Source organism: Euleptes europaea, chromosome 11 (assembly GCF_029931775.1).
Source record: "Euleptes europaea isolate rEulEur1 chromosome 11, rEulEur1.hap1, whole genome shotgun sequence".
Lineage (NCBI taxonomy): Eukaryota > Metazoa > Chordata > Lepidosauria > Squamata > Sphaerodactylidae > Euleptes > Euleptes europaea.
In genome coordinates this window covers 39,401,454-39,416,986 of record NC_079322.1, presented here as the reverse complement: position 1 = coordinate 39,416,986, position 15,533 = coordinate 39,401,454, and the positions used below count along the sequence as shown (strand labels likewise).

The 15,533-nt window shown below is 46.1% G+C and overlaps 1 protein-coding gene across 2 annotated transcripts in view; it reads right to left on the bottom strand.

The window, feature by feature from the left end:
* The window catches only part of ANKRD28 (ankyrin repeat domain 28), a 112,125-nt gene that overhangs the window by 34,568 nt on the left and 62,024 nt on the right, over window positions 1-15,533 (bottom strand). For both annotated transcript variants that reach the window (XM_056858005.1, XM_056858004.1), the window contains exons 3-4: window positions 10,246-10,324; window positions 2,558-2,628 (exon numbers count right to left, since the gene is read on the bottom strand). In XM_056858005.1, the coding sequence (XP_056713983.1) occupies window positions 2,558-2,628; window positions 10,246-10,324 (150 nt within the window). The remainder of the gene's footprint in view (window positions 1-2,557; window positions 2,629-10,245; window positions 10,325-15,533) is intronic.

Here is a 15,533-nt window from a genome sequence, read left to right as displayed (position 1 = left end):
ATAATAACTGCACTAGAATCTGTACCCTTTTGAGTATGCCTTAATTTTTTTTTTCAAAATCTGTCTCTATCTTTTATCACCCATTGATAAAAATGAAGTTCATACCAAAAGTTCTTACCGTACCATAGGAAACCAAAACCCCGAGATCAGGCCTATATCACGAATATCATAAAGAAGTTTATTGAAGTATTACAGTAGCGGGTGGTAGGATATAGGGATGTGTGCTCGGATATAACCATGCCGAATATATACCCGAAAAATAACAATAAAGGTCTCCCAAATATATCCGGGATTTTTTGGGACACCAAACAATGGGTCTTGAAAAATTCCAAAAGTATTTGGGATTAACCGGGCTCTTAGGTCTGTTTTTTCTTCCCCACTTTCCTCCCTGTGTTTCTCTTTCTCCTAGGGCTTGGTATCGGCTTCAAGTGTTTTTATGGGTTTTTAAAAGTTTGTTCTTTAGTGAAGTTGGTTTCTGTTGGGTTCAAAGCTTTGTGTGGATTCTTGTGGTTTACATTTAAATTCTTGTGTTTTACATAGGTTGAGATTCTCAGCTTTTGCATGGGTAGAAATTCATAGGTTTTGCATGGGTTGAGCTTAGGAAGCACTAGAATTAGTCTTCCTATGGGAAAGATTCTGGACTAAGGCAGTCACTCCTTCCTCAATGTCTATTTTCTACCTTATACCTTCATAGTTACAGTTATGAAAGGATAAAAAGGATAACAGCACAAGCTTAACTTTGGGAAGGGGACAATTAGATCCTAAGTTACATTCCAGAAGAGTGAAAGGTAAATGGAGCTAGGAAAAGAAACTGCATCCTAGACACATTCCACCATGCGACTAAGCAGTTGGGGACAAGCTGGACCATTACAGGTTCCCTCCAGGTACCTCAAAACTCCTTTAATCCAGACTGTTGAAGCTGTAAGAAACAGGCTTAGAGAGAATCTTTGAATGGGCACCTTATATTATGACTGGTTGAAAAATGGGAACTTCCTCGGCTGCAGGAAAATTTATGACTGTTAGCCTGGATTGGAATTCCACACCAAGATTAAAGTCAAGACAGACTTTGTTAGCCTGTGCCAACATGCTGCATTTTGGACCCATTCCCAAGAAGGGTAATATAGAGGCACTTTGTATTATAGGATTAGCTAGCAAAATACTTTTTCATATTTCTTTCTAGTGGTTTGTCTAAAACTAGCTGTATTCTGATTGTTCACAAGTATCTGGTTTCTGTGATTTATGTTTAATTATTAAAGTTTTATTATGATCCTTTGGTGTGACCTGACTGCTTAGAGAAATCCTACTCACCTTTTGTGAGCTCCTCGTTTACACTAACAAGGGCTTAGCCAGCACTGAAACTAATAATGCAGACAGATACAGAGAGAGAAGAAGAAGAGAGCCCCAAATCTTCTTTTTCCTCATGCTCACATAGAGGGGTGTGAATTTGGATATACCTCAGCCAAAAAATAACCGGAAATTAGTTTTTCAAGTTGGCTCAGGGATCTCTGAAATTTCCCCCAAACCTCCCAAATGTAAGAAATAATTGAAATTTATCTACCACAATTTCAAGAGCATTTGGGTTTCTAGCACTATGAGTGAGGAAGGAGAGAGAGGAAGCCAGTCCACCAAACAACTGTTAGTTGGCATCTCCAGTCCCTTTAAATTTTAAAGGGCCATTATTTTCTATGGAAAGACCTGGTCCCTGAAAACTTAGGTCAGGTCTGGTGGTGGAGGAAAGTGCTGTCAAGTCGTAGCCAACTTATGGCGATACCGTAAGTTTTCAAGGCAAGCGACATTCAGAGGTGGTTTGCCATTGCCTGCCTCTGCATCACCACCCTGGACTTCTTTGGTGGTGTCCCATCAAAATTCTGACCAGGGCTGACCCTGCTTAGCTTCCAAGATCTGACAAGATAGGGCTAGCCTGGGCTATCCAGGTAAGGGGCAGGCCAGGTCTACTTCATATAAAAGAATGGCCCTCTAAAAGGTAAATGGACTGGAAATGCTGAGTAAAGGCAGATTGGGTAGACCCGGCCTTGGAAACTAGATCTACCACCAATGGGAAATAATTGACCACCTACAGGAAATAATGGAGCTCTTCTTTTTTATAAGTGGTAGACAGGCCAGATCACAGGAAGAAAATGTAAAATATAAAGGGAGGGAGACAAATGGGGCCAGGTTTCTCTCTTGCAAATGGGGCCAGGTTCAAAATAATTCATTTTTGCTGGTGGCAGTTTGTGTCACAAAGAAATTCCAAACAGGGTGGGTGAGAAAACTTTAACACACCAGACCCCCTTGGTTCTTGGCAAACTCGGAGGGCAAAGCTGAACTGGCAGATGGAGAATGCTGAGAACCAAGGGGAGGTTGTGACAGTTATAGCATCCTCACACTTTACCCACTTCAGGCTTCATCAGTGTAATGACATCTCTACACTAGCATACGGATTTAACAGCAATCCTACCTTCACCCAGCAGGTGTAATCTGAGAACATGATTGCACCAGAAGATTCTTTATATGCAAATACATAAAACAGTGAAAACAAAATTTAAAAAAGACATACCTCACTACATGATGCAACAGCTCTGTGTAAAGGAGTTAACCATTTGCTGTCTTTGGCATTAACTCTAGCTCCTGCAAACAAATACAGGAAAGAAATGATTGTAAAGCCAAACTAACACTTTCATATAAATTTTTTTTCAAAGGTATACACCTAATCAAGCTATACAAGTTAACAATTAAATAATGTTGCTGAAAGACTGTCACAGACTACTAACTGCAGAATAATAATAGAATTTGTAGAGAGTAACTAAGATGGTCTCCATGCAAGGGCAAGTTTGTGGGGTTTCTCCATTCAGGTGCAGCTGCTGATACAGCACAGCAGGAACTGGGCTTCTATGTTCCAGGTTACCCAGTCCCCTGGAAGTAGCGATCTCCCTTCCCCCATGCAACTAGGGTTGTTCCAATCCCCCCCTTATGTCTCTGCAAGAGAATGGGCTATTTAGTTCTTTAAAAAATGCAAGCTTAAAATTTAGAGAAGCTACACGTATTGTTATTACATTCTACTGAGACAACAATAATGAACTGCTGATTAAACAAAAAAGCTCCATGGAGGCAGGGGGGGAAATGAATACCAGGGGAAATGGCTGCCATGCAGGAAGGGAAATTCAAATTTTCACATCCACAAGGCAGCCATCTAGGCATTCCTGTGATTTTTCTTAAAACTTTGCAGCAAAGCAGGTTTGAGAAAAAACAGGGAACATCTGGGGAAACCCTAGGAGGCACATGCCCCACAACGTTGTGGAAAAGCATGAAAAAACCCTGCTTTCCCAACAGCACTGAACCCAGGGCAGATAACCTGTGCATGAATGACCTAAATAAACCAACCACATTTTGCTGATATGCAAGGCAATTTTCTGGATTGAAAAACTCATTAAAGTGGGCTAGATCTATACAAAATAATACACAATTTCAAGGTTATAATATTTGTAGAATGTAGGCCCTGTTCATTAAATATTTAAGGGACACATCATTTTGGAACTAACTGCTATAACCAAACAAAAAGCAAAGATTTGTCAAAGATTCCCTGTACTCTTGTCAAAAAAACAAAAACAGAGACAGGAATTTTAGAGGAAGAATAATACATTTTTCAGTTCTCCTCCTCCCATGTTATTCTTTCACCCCGAGACTGGCTTGCTGGTGTTCTGAGGTAAAATGAGAAAGGAGAGGAACAGGACCTTGATTACTCACCGAGAAGGTTCCTTCTCCTCTGAGGTACAAAGGGCATCTTGGAGATAGACGGGTGATTCCGTTCCTGGTAGATAGATAGGCAGGAAGTACAGAAACTTTCACCTCACTTCCTGTCCCGTGACCGGAATCGCCCCTTCGTCTCCACTTGAGACTTCCAGAGCTGGACAGGAATCTGTAAGGCAAATAGAAGGAACAACGCGGACCGAACTCTCAGTCATTTGCTGTGGTTACATTAGTGAGGATTACACTGGGGTAACCTAGGTTACCCTGAACTTGGGTCCGCTATCAGGCATAACAATAAGGACATAAAGGCTGTCCAGTTTTTTTTTTTTTTTTTACATATGCTACGTGTGACACGTCGAATAGGTGGTGTCGCAAGAGTTTATGTGGGAGGAGGAAGGCTCTCTCTCCCTCTTCCCGACTATGACCAACGAGGAACAAACGTAAGGTGCTCCAGTGTCTGCCCCAGGGTGGGGCCAAGATGCCCTTCATACCTCAGAGGAGAAGGAACCTTCTCGGTGAGTAATCAAGGTCCCGTTCTCCCTGAGGTGAAGGGCATCTTGGAGATAGACGGGATGTCCAAGAGCTACTCCGTCGAAGGGTGGGTGTCGTCCACTGCAAGGACGTGCTGGAGCACCCGACACCCAAAGGCGGCGTCTGCCGAGGAAAACTGGTTGAGGCGGTAGTGACGCACGAAGGTGGACCAGGACTGAGGACCAGGTGGCCGCCTTGCAGATCTCCTCAACTGAGGCCCTGTTGTCGAAGGCTGCCGAGGTGGCCGTGCTGCGGATTGAGTGCGCAGTGATGCCAGGCGGAACAGGCCTGTCGCTGAGTCTGTAAGCTTCTTCGATGCATTTGCGCAGCGTCCTGCTGAGGCCGGCTTGGAGAGCTGTCTCCCCTTGTTGGGAGCGGCTACCGAGATGAACAGAGCGTCGGACTGTCGGAAAGATGCAGTGTGAGAAATGTATATGCGCAGGGCCCGCCGCAGGTCGAGGGTGTGCCATTCCTGTTCCCGGGGGTGTCGCGGGTGTGGCGCGAAGGAGGGAAGGTGAATCTCTTGCTGTCTGTGGAAAACCGTGTTGACCTTTGGAATGAAGGTGGGATCCGGCCTGAGAACCACCTTGTCCTTGTGGAACACGCAAAGACCTGGCCGGGAGGACAGGGCGGCGAGCTCGGAGACCCGACGGGCTGATGTTACAGCAGTGAGGAAGAGAGCTTTCCTGAGAAGGGCCTGCAAGGGCGCTTCGGCGAGAGGCTCGAAGGGCGGTTTGGTAAGTGCGGTGAGGACCATGTGCAGACGCCAGGTTGGAAATCTGTGGATGACTGGAGGCGAGAGTAGCGACAGACCTCTCAGGAAGGTGCTGACATGCGGGTGCCTGGAGGTGGCGTAGCCTCCAAGGTGGGAGACTACGGTGGAGATGGCCGCTAGTTGCTTACATAAGGTGGACGGCCGCAATCCCTGTTGTGCTCCCTCCTGCAGGAAGGCCAGTAGTGTGGCAGTGGGTGGTTCCAGCGGGTCAGCTCCCTTTCGTCTGCACCAGCGGACGAACGCCTTCCATGCGGATTTGTAAATGCGCTGGGTGGAGGGATGCCTGGCCGCCAACATCGTGTTGACCACTTCAAGGGTGTAACCTAGGTCGAGGAGCCTTTGCCTCTCAATACCCAGACGGTCAAGCAAAACCAATTTGGATCCGGATGCCGAAGTGGTCCCTGCTGCAGTAGGTCCTTGGATACTGGTATCCTCCATGGCTGCTGAATGGACAACTCTCGCAGAGTGGGGTACCAGCGTCTGCGGGGCCAGTCTGGAGCCACGAACAAGACCGTCGCCCTCTCCTGACGTAGCTTCCTCAGAGCTTTCAGGATGACTGGAAGAGGGGGGAAGGCGTAGAGTAGTCCCTGTGGCCAGGGGGCCAGTAGGGCATCTGTCTGTTCTGCCTGAGGATGTGAGTATCGTGAGAAGAATCAAGGTAGCTTACTGTTTGACGGGGACGCAAAGAGATCCACTGTCGGCCAACCGAAGCGGGTGGAGAGCGTGTGGAATACTCATGGATGCAGGGACCACTCCCCCTCGTCTATCTTTTTCCTGCTGAGCCAGTCTGCTTGAGTGTTCAGCTCTCCCCTGATGTATTCCGCCCTGATGGACCGAAGGTGTCTCTCCGCCCACCTTAGTATCCGACTGGCTTCTCGGTGGAGGGCAGATGATCTGGACCCACCTTGTTTGTTTAGGTGAGCCTTTGCGGCCATGTTGTCTGTTCGGACGAAGATGTGATATGAAGCTATTGTCTGACGGAAGGAGTGGAAGGCGTGATAGTTAGCTCAAGAGTTTGAGCTGATTGATGTGAAGGGAACGCTCCTTCTCCGTCCAGGCGCCTTGTGCCATCTGGTGCCCCACCATGGCACCCCACCCCTCTAGGCTGGCGTCGGTGAAGATCTGTATTGTAGTCTGGTGCCAGTACTGACAACCCTTCTGCAGGTTGGAGGGGTCCAGCCACCAGCGAAGACTGTGTCTTACCTCTGGGGGCAGGCTGAGACGGATGTTCCTCTTCTTCAGGATGTGCTGCTGGAATGACTTGAGAAACCATCGAAGAGGGCGAGCGTGGAAGCGAGCCCAAGTGACAGAGTCTATGCACGCTGTCATGTGCCCCTGCAGATGGGCCAGCGAGGATAGACCGGTTGTTTTCGAGGCAAATGCCCCCCGGGCCCGGGAGGCTATTCTGTCGGCCTTGTCCTTTGGGAGGAAGAGGGTGCTGCAAGTGGTATCTATGATTACCCCCAGGTGTTGTAGGCGTCGAGTCGGAGACGTGTGGCTTTTGGTGAAGTTGATGAGAAAGCCGTGGTTTTCTAGGGTCTGCACGACTCTCTGGGTGTGCTGGACGGCTAGGTGCTTTGACGGTGCGGCGATGAGCAGGTCGTCTAGGTAGGGGTAAACATGTAGCCCCTCCTTCCGGAGCAGGGCTACCAAGGTGACCAGGACCTTGATGAACACCCTGGGGGCGGAGGATAAGCCGAAAGAGAGCGCCTTGAATTGGAAATGGCGACCCATGTAGTTGAAGCACAGGAAGCTGTGGTGGTCGCAGCCTATGGGGATGTGCAGATACGCTTCCGTCAGGTCTATGGAGGACATGAAGTCGTCTGGCCGGAGCACCTCCACGATGGATCGGCGGGTTTCCATTCGGAAGCGTTTGGCTCGAATGAACCTGTTCACATGCTTTAGATCCAGAATGGCTCGCCAGTGGCCGTTCATTTTGGGGACGGTGAAAAAGATGGAATAGACCCCGGAGGATCTCTCTGGCGTTGGTACGGTTTCGATAGCCATGATGTGCAGTAGGTGATTGATGGCCATCCAGGTCCTCGAATGCTTGTCGTGGTTGGACGACTTTGGTGACTGAATGAACCGGTCGGGAGGAAGAAGGAGGAACTCGATCAGATAACCCTTGCGGATTATCTGCTCCACCCAGCGGTCGGGGTAGGCCTGAGCCCACTGCTGGCTGAAGAAGCTCACTGTCACTGTCTCTTGGGTTTGTTGAAGTGACCCGACCTGTTGCCTCTGTAGTTCTGGAATCCTCTGCTGGGTCTGCCGCCCCCTCTAGGCGCCCCCCGGTTGTTAGACCACGCTGGACGTCTGGCCTCTGGTCTTGGTAGGGACAGGGAATGAAAGGACCGAAAGGATGGGTAGGAAGAGGATGGCCGACTTCTGTTGTCCTTCCTGAAGTTGTGTGGAAGCGCTTTCTTTTTATCCTTCGTCTCAACAAGGATCTGGTCCCGAAGAGACAGCCCCCCTGGCAGGGGTAGGCCAGAAGCATGGCCTTAGAGGAAAAGTCTGCACCCCATGGGCGTATCCACAGTGCCCGCCTGGTGACGGAGTTGACCGCCGCTGCTCTGGCACTGAGAGTCAGAGAGTCCAAGGTGGCGTCCGCCAGGAAGGTGATTGCACTCTGCACTCTGTTCATGCCCTCTGTCGCTTGCTTGTTATCGGAGGGGATGAATGTAGCCAGCTTTCTAGCCCAGACTATAGCTGCTCTGGCGATGAGGGATGCCATGGCCGAGGTTTGAATGGCCATGGTGAGGGTCTCGTGGGCCTTCTTGGCGGTCTGGTCAACTCGCCTGTCTAGTGGATCCTTCAGGGAGCCCATGCCATCTTCAGAAAGGAGCCCCGAGGAGTGAAGGGCCCCCACCGGCGCATCCACTAGAGGGGGCTTGAGCATGTCCATGGCGTGGGGAGCCAAATTGTATAGGGCCCTTACGTTTCTTGGCAACTGTTTGTGCGAGGTTGGGTGTTCCCATTCTCGTTTGAGTACGTCCTCGAAAAACTCGGGGAATGGTACAGACCTGGAGGGTGGCTGTGACCTAGGAAAGAGGTCTTGAGGCCCCCTGGGGCGAGAGTGGGCCCTGTTCTCTTCGGGTGGTTCAGTGTCGGTGAGGTCCAGGGCCATGATTGCCTTAGAGAGGAGGTGTTGGAAGTCCTCTCCGGCAAAAAGCCTGGAGTGATGCTCAGTGGGGGTTTGGGTCTCTTCCTTGTGGGAGAGCTCCCCCTCCTCCCTTCCCTCTGGGTCCGAGTCTCCTGAGGAGTCAGGGGATTCCTCCCTGTGGCTGGGGCTCCGAGGAGGCCAGGCCTTCCTCGCGGCCTTGGTGGGCCAGGGGGGTGGGGCTTCAGTGGGGCGGAGGGCATGGTTCTCGTTCCCTGGACTCCCTGGTTCTGGGGAAGACTCGCATTGGGAGGCCTCAGAATCCCCGCTGCGGGAGGTCCGGGAGGCTGCCTGGAGGAAGGGGAACTCCTCCCGGAGAACCTGCCTCATGAGGGCCATGAGGCTTTCTGCCCTCTGCCCCCCCCCTCCGATAAGTGAGGCCCCTGTAGCTCACCCAGCTGCCGAAGGTCCTGGAGAGGGCTTCTGCTGGAGGCGCGGCCTGCGGTGGATTCCTCGCGAGTAGCCAACTTGGGCCGCCGTCGGTCTGGCGAACGCCGCCCCCTTTCCTGGTCCTTGTCGGCTGCGTGCGCCGAGCGGACCTTGGGCACCGGTGGGTTGTGCTGGGGTGTTTTCTCCTCCTTGTCCGTGCGCTTTCGTTTGCGCCTGCTGGTCCCGGTGGAGTAGCTGGCTCCAGGCGTCGGCGCCTTGTGCGCCCGTTTGGAGGGTCCGGGAGCCTCTGCTTCTGCGGGGCGTCCTTTGGCCGCCATGCCGACGCCGGGCTCCTCCGCCGCCGCAGGGAGCCGGCCGCTCTCGTCAGGGTGTTGTGCTGCCTCCGCGGCAGACTTGCCGGCCGTTCTGCTGTTGCCCGGCTCGACCGCCTCCGCGGGAGGCCGGGCCGCCGAGGTCCCCTGCCTGGTTCTCGGCAGAAGACCGTCCACGTGGTCCTCCAGCCGGAGGAAGCCATCTGTGCAGGGACCGGGCTGTGCCAACATCCTCGGGCTTGCGAAGCACAGGATGTCCGCAGGATAAAAAAGGATAGAAAAAAGGAGCTAGAGGCTGGAAGCCCGAAAAAATTAAAGTAACCAAAATGGCGCTGGTTGCGCTGGACCTAATCGAGGCAGGAAGAAAAGTGGAGACGAAGGGGCGATTCTGGTCACGGGACAAGAAGTGAGGTGAAAGTTTCTGTACTTCCTGCCTATCTATCTACCAGGAACGGAATCACCAGTCTATCTCCAAGATGCCCTTTACCTCAGGGAGAAAGGATGGACATTGCTCAAATTAGCCATCAATTGCAAAGACAAACATAAGCTTGCCATATTGCCTCATCCTACCAATATTACTTCAGTTTCCTCCTACCAAACTATAATATAACAAGCTTTTATCTATCCTGCAATATAAAAAAACAATGCATGTACAACCTCTAAACCCAGTGTTCACATACCTTCAATTTAAATAACACAGTTACAGTCAGCCCTCTCAATCACATTAGCAACCACAAGAAACAAAAAAAAAGGCTCTCCATAATGGCCTAACTTTATCTGTGTTTTCTCTGTAAAATTAACACCAATTTCCTTGAGTTACTTTCCTGAACACCTTCTTTCCTGTTTCTTGCTACAATAAGAAAACCTGGTGTGTACCCTTATTTTCTATCATAGAAGCAAAACTGAAATAACTTTTCAGTGGCGTGGATCCTACCCCAATCCTACCACTCCACTGAACAAAGTTTTTTTTCCATTTATTCGTTCATTTATTTAAAATATTTATGTCCCATCTTTCATTTAGGTTCAAGTCTGTCCTCCTCCAGTCTTCCTCCAAGTTAAGTGGCTCTTCTGTTGGAGGAAGAGACACTTAAGTTGGAGGAAAAGCCACTTAGAGGATGGCTGTATCCATCCCACTAAGACAAACTATGAAACAAGCTCAGTAATGTTACTGATGCTTATATCTCAAGTAATACTGACTGCAAAAATCCAGTGTTTTATCTTTAAGCAAAAACATGTAAATGCAATTAGTGCTTTAAGTTAGGAAAACATATTGCTAACATTAATAGAATGCTGTTTTCTATGCACAGATCCCCCCTTTTCAAGAAGAAACATACCAGATAAAATAAGTAGCTCAATAATTTCTGCATCTCCCAGATAAGCAGCAGCATGTAAAGGAGTCCTCTTTTCATTATCCTGCGACAAAGAAGAGAGTCTCAGTAAGTATACAATTTCCTGTTTTCTACAAGTTATTTTCAAATTATGTTATAAAGATATCTTCCAGTTCCTGCATTTTATATTTAGAAAGACGTTAAAAACTGCCAAATATCACAAGTAATAATTACTAATATCATTTTAAGATCACTTAAGGCATATTAATTATCCCCCCCCCAAAAAAAACCCTTTAAGGTGCATTTTATAGTATACCAGAAAAAAATTTTTTTAACACAAAACAATGAAAAAGCAATATATTGTTGAGATATCTGCTACTGAAATAGAATCTAGAATGTTAAGCCTCATAATTAATTAAAATGTAAGACTTCATAATGTTTTATGCCACCTCTAGTAGAAATGAAATAAAACTCTTGGGCCCAAGCAACTGCTAACAATGACTTAACCAACACAGGGCTTGTTAGGGTGTCATCTTCTTTCCGTTCCCTTATGGCCATGGTCCAGTCACTCTCTCATAGCCTAAAGCCTAACCTACCTCCAAGGGTTGTTGCAAGGATAAAAGGAGGCAGAAGAAAACTATAAATGCAGCCCTGAGCTCTCTAGAGGAAGAGTGGGGCAAAGCTGTACTGAATAAATACCAAGATCTGGAACTGAGATCGCCCCATTATGATTTTTTTTCCATTTCGGCATTTGGAGAGCAATCCTAAACTGTCTACTTGGAAGTAAGTCCCATTTTATTCCCGGGGGGGGGGTCCTTCCACAAACGTGTTCCTAGGATTGCAGTCTTAGTGGTCTACTGGGTTTGGGAAGGGACCTCCTCCCCCCTCTCTCTTGAGCACTAAAGACAAAGTTGGCAAGAGCCAGCATCCAATAACATTCAGTAGATGGATTTTGTTCCAGAATAAGAGGTGCCTACTCTTCAGCACAGCACTAGATCAAATAACACATAGCTCATACCACCCACAGAGCATTAAAATTTTATCCCATATACCATTTTATGTTCTCTTTTTAGCAGCAGCTAGTCACTTCAAAGGGTATGGAGAAAATGGAACATCTTTGCTGCTTTCTATTGTTCCACTCTCATCCATTGGCTGCAAAGCAAAACTGTGGCCCTGCTTACTACAAGTGGCAGAGTATAGTATGATGAACTCCCAAACCACAAATTCTCAGAGGTGTTGAAAAGCTTCTTTCAGAAAGGGAGGTACTTCCTTGAACTTCAGATTATTCTGACCACTAATGTAATCTAGACAAGGTCTTCTTCCCTTTTCTGATTCCCATATATTCTGCTATACCCTAACACATCCAACAACATTCCACCGCATCAGTAAAGATTTGTACCGAATTACTTACTCATCCACAGTGCATTTTATATATGTTTAGTGTCAGTAATCAAAGCAACAAGACGAACTCAGAATGTCTTCAGAAACCTTCTATCTGCTTATTTGCCAGTGTTCTCCCACAGTGATTTATCTTCTTTTCTGTGCTTTCTAATGTCAGTTGAGGCAATTATGCAGTTCTTTTCAAATAACCATTCTGCCACTTACTACTTTTTGCTGCAGCCACTGCTCCTATCCGATCGCCAGATTAAATGTCCTGCCGACAGCAGAACTGAGAGGACGATTTGTTAAGATTCCATTTTCAGATCACTTCTGTGGCTGCATATCGGGGCAATAGAGATGATAGATCACCTGTTTTTATTCTGTGATCAGTGTATTGCACCCAGGGCTATCTGGGTTGCTCCTACTTTATGTAGATATCGGCTTCCTGCTGAGCCATGGGTGGTATCACTATTACTAGCAGACTCTGATCCAGAAATAACTAGATGTGTTGCAAAATATCTGGCAATAATAGTTTCTTTAAAGTTTCATTAAAATGATTTTATTGCTCATTATATATGAATTGGATGGGTCTATGTATTTATTTTCTTATGAGAGCCAGCGTGGTGTAGTGGTTAAGAGCGGTGGTTTGGAGCAGTGGGATCTGATCTGGAGAACGGGGTTGGATTCTCCACTCCTCCACATGAGCGGTGGACGCTACTCTGGTGAACTGGATTGGTTTCCCTACTCCTACACATGAAGCCAGCTGGGTGACCTTGGGCTAGACACAGCTCTCTTAGAGTTCTCTCAGCACCACCTACCTCACAGGGTGTCTGTTGTGGGGAGGGGGAGGGAAGGTGATTGTAAGCCAGTTTGATTCTTCCTTAAGTGGTAAAGAAAGTCGGCATATAAAAACCAACTCTGCTTCTTCTTACTGGAGGTATTAACTATTTTATTGTTTACATTTGTAATACTATGTTTTAAGTCTTAAGATTTTATCATGCTTTAACGTTGTTTTATCTTTTATGTATTCATGCTCAGGATCTTTGGTCATATGAGCTTAATAACAAAGGAAAGGACTGCTCCTACCCCTGCCACCATTTTTGTAAGATGCATAGTTACCACATCAAAATAGGAAAGTAGGGGCAACCCACCTGTTGCTTCTCCCAAGCAAATCCCTACTAACTGCTTACTAAAGACAAGCTGCAGCTCAAGTTTGCCATAAGTCTAAACTAGGTCTAGTTTCACCCACACAAAGTTTATTTTGAAAGGCCCATAGGACTTTAGTGAATGTGGTCTGGATACTATGCGGTTATTTATATAGCAAGTGACTATTTTCAAAGGATTGAGAAAACTGGTACTGTCTCTCTCAAATGTGTATGGTTCATTTGCAAGCCTGAAGTAACTTCATTTTTTCCAGCTGGAAGGCTTTCTGCCATACCATGAAGAAAGTGGGAAGGTTGTTCTTTCAAGCCCACAAAACTGATAGTGCAATGCTAAGCAGAATTACACCCTTGTAAATTTATTGACTTCACGGGAAGATCATAACTTAATTTAGTATTGCAATGCAAGTGATATACAAACCCTTAAATGTGTCCCATTGCTAAAAACAAGATGGACTGGCTGGGTAGCATGAGATAGCTGAGGTCACATTGGTTGTGCTGTTTCTCTTGCCAAATGTCATTGTTGCTCTCATGCAACATTGCCAATAAAGTGTTCACACTAAAATCTCAGTGGGCCTAAAATAAAGAACTGGGTACATCTTGGATAAATTATGCAAGCAAGAGTGTCAGCAACAAATCTCAGTAACTTTAACAGAAGCAGATTAAGATCAGAACATTATGGTAAACCAGCAAGAAGAGAGAAAGTGACAGAATCATAATATACTAAAACAAAAACCCAGTGGCAAAAAAAAAGAAGCAGATAGTTTTATTTAAGAGTGAAAAATGTTCCAAAAGAGTTTTTAATGGATATATTTCTACTTAAACAACATGTTAGTGAATTCAGCCAGTTTCTTTATGTTAACACTGAAGATGCTGTTTCTGTGAACATAGTTGCAGCCATTTTATTGTCTCAGTGTTTTATGATGAGTTAACATGAAATAATTTGAACTTTAAACATGATTAAAGTGACCTTGTACAAGTAGATTAGCAGCTACAAAAAATCCAGTGCTTTTTTGCCAGATAAGATTCCAAGAGAACACACACATCTTCTGTCTGTTGTTGGTGCTTTCTTGTGGCATGGAGTTTCTAACGATTAAGGACTTAATTAAGAGCTGCTTTTGTAACACATGAAAAGAGAGCTCTCGTTGTTTTCAGAATTTTGTGGCTCTTTTTTATAGTAATTGCATAACATGCTCAGTTCTGAGCAGTTTGTGTGTGTGCCAACACACTCTGGCTAGTGGAAACTAGGTCTTGGGTTGGCACAATTTATAATGTGTGGCATATGCAAGTATAATGTAAGCAGTCAGTTTTTTTGGAAACTTCAACCTTTTCATTGTAGGAAAAGCAACCGTGTACAGTTGAAGGAATGCAATCAAATGAAAAACTGATATCCACTATCTGCAGTCAAGTGCTTGCTCATGGCATATTTCCTTAGGTATTCAAACATTTCCAAGGCTACAGCTAAGGTTCCCAATCAATTATTTAAAAATCTGGTATTACTGAACTGAGTAAATAATTAGATAGTAACACACTGAATAAAGTCAGTACGTGTGTGTGTAAAGTGCCTCCAAGTCACAGCCGACTTATGGCAACCCCTTTTGGGGTTTTCATGGCAAGAGACTAACAGAGGTGGTTTGCTAGTGCCTTCCTCTGCACAGCAACCCTGGTATTCCTTGGTGGTCTCCCATCCAAATACTAACCAGGGCTGACCCTGCTTAGCTTCTGAGATCTGATGAGATCAGGCTAGCCTGGGCCATCCAGGTCAGGGCTAAAGTCAGTACATACATACTGACATATATTGCAACATTCCAATGAAGTTATTTTTGAGGATCCTGAAATATTTCTTATTAAATAACAGATGAAATCTACAACAAAGAAAAAATCTGCCAGGATCCAAAACTGTAAGTGCCAAAGGGTTTGACAATATCAAATGGGATTTTTTACTTTTATCTTTGAACAACAGATCCTCATTCCATATCAGAAACTGTGTTGTTTTCCCAAAGTTCCTTTACTTTCAGATGTGGTTTGCCCCTTCATCATGTTGAACTAGTTGTACTGTCCTTTGGAATCCAGCCATAACATATTGAAATAAGGAATATGTAATGTTTCCTATTACAGCAATATAGAGCCAAAGTGGTTTCAGAAAAAATACAGCTCAGTAATAATTGTAGAAAATCCAGATTTAAAAAGATAAACTGACATGTAGTTCGTTAAAGTGCCATCAGTTTCAACTGCTGTAGTAGGAAAAAAAACATATGACCATCCAAAGGCAAAACATCTGCTAGCATTAAATAAAAATGAAAGGAAAAGGCACATTTTTCTTCCAGGTGGAAATGACACATCTATGTGCCTTTTCTGGGGCTTACCTGGAATTCTTGCATTTTCTCAGTCCCACAGCAAGTATTTTTAACTTGCAAGTTGTCAGGCTGTTATCTCGGTTTCTCTGTTGCCTCTGTTCCTGTGCTGAACTGTCCAGACTTCAAGGACGACTCCACATACCAAAGCCTGGGAACACTACCCCTGGGAAAGTATGCTCTGTTTATGCTTTGTGTGCTCTGTAATCTCCCGCCGTTTTCAAGCTTTATATTGCCAACTAACGAGCAAGGCCCTCATAGCTGTCATCTTATCCTATATGCACTGTATTGCCTATTTGACCAGTAAAAGCCATCTGCTTGGATTCTAACGGTCTCTGTGGTGATTTCTGGTTCTTTGGGTCAAGAGCTGACACAAGTCATGATTAGATCATTACTGAAC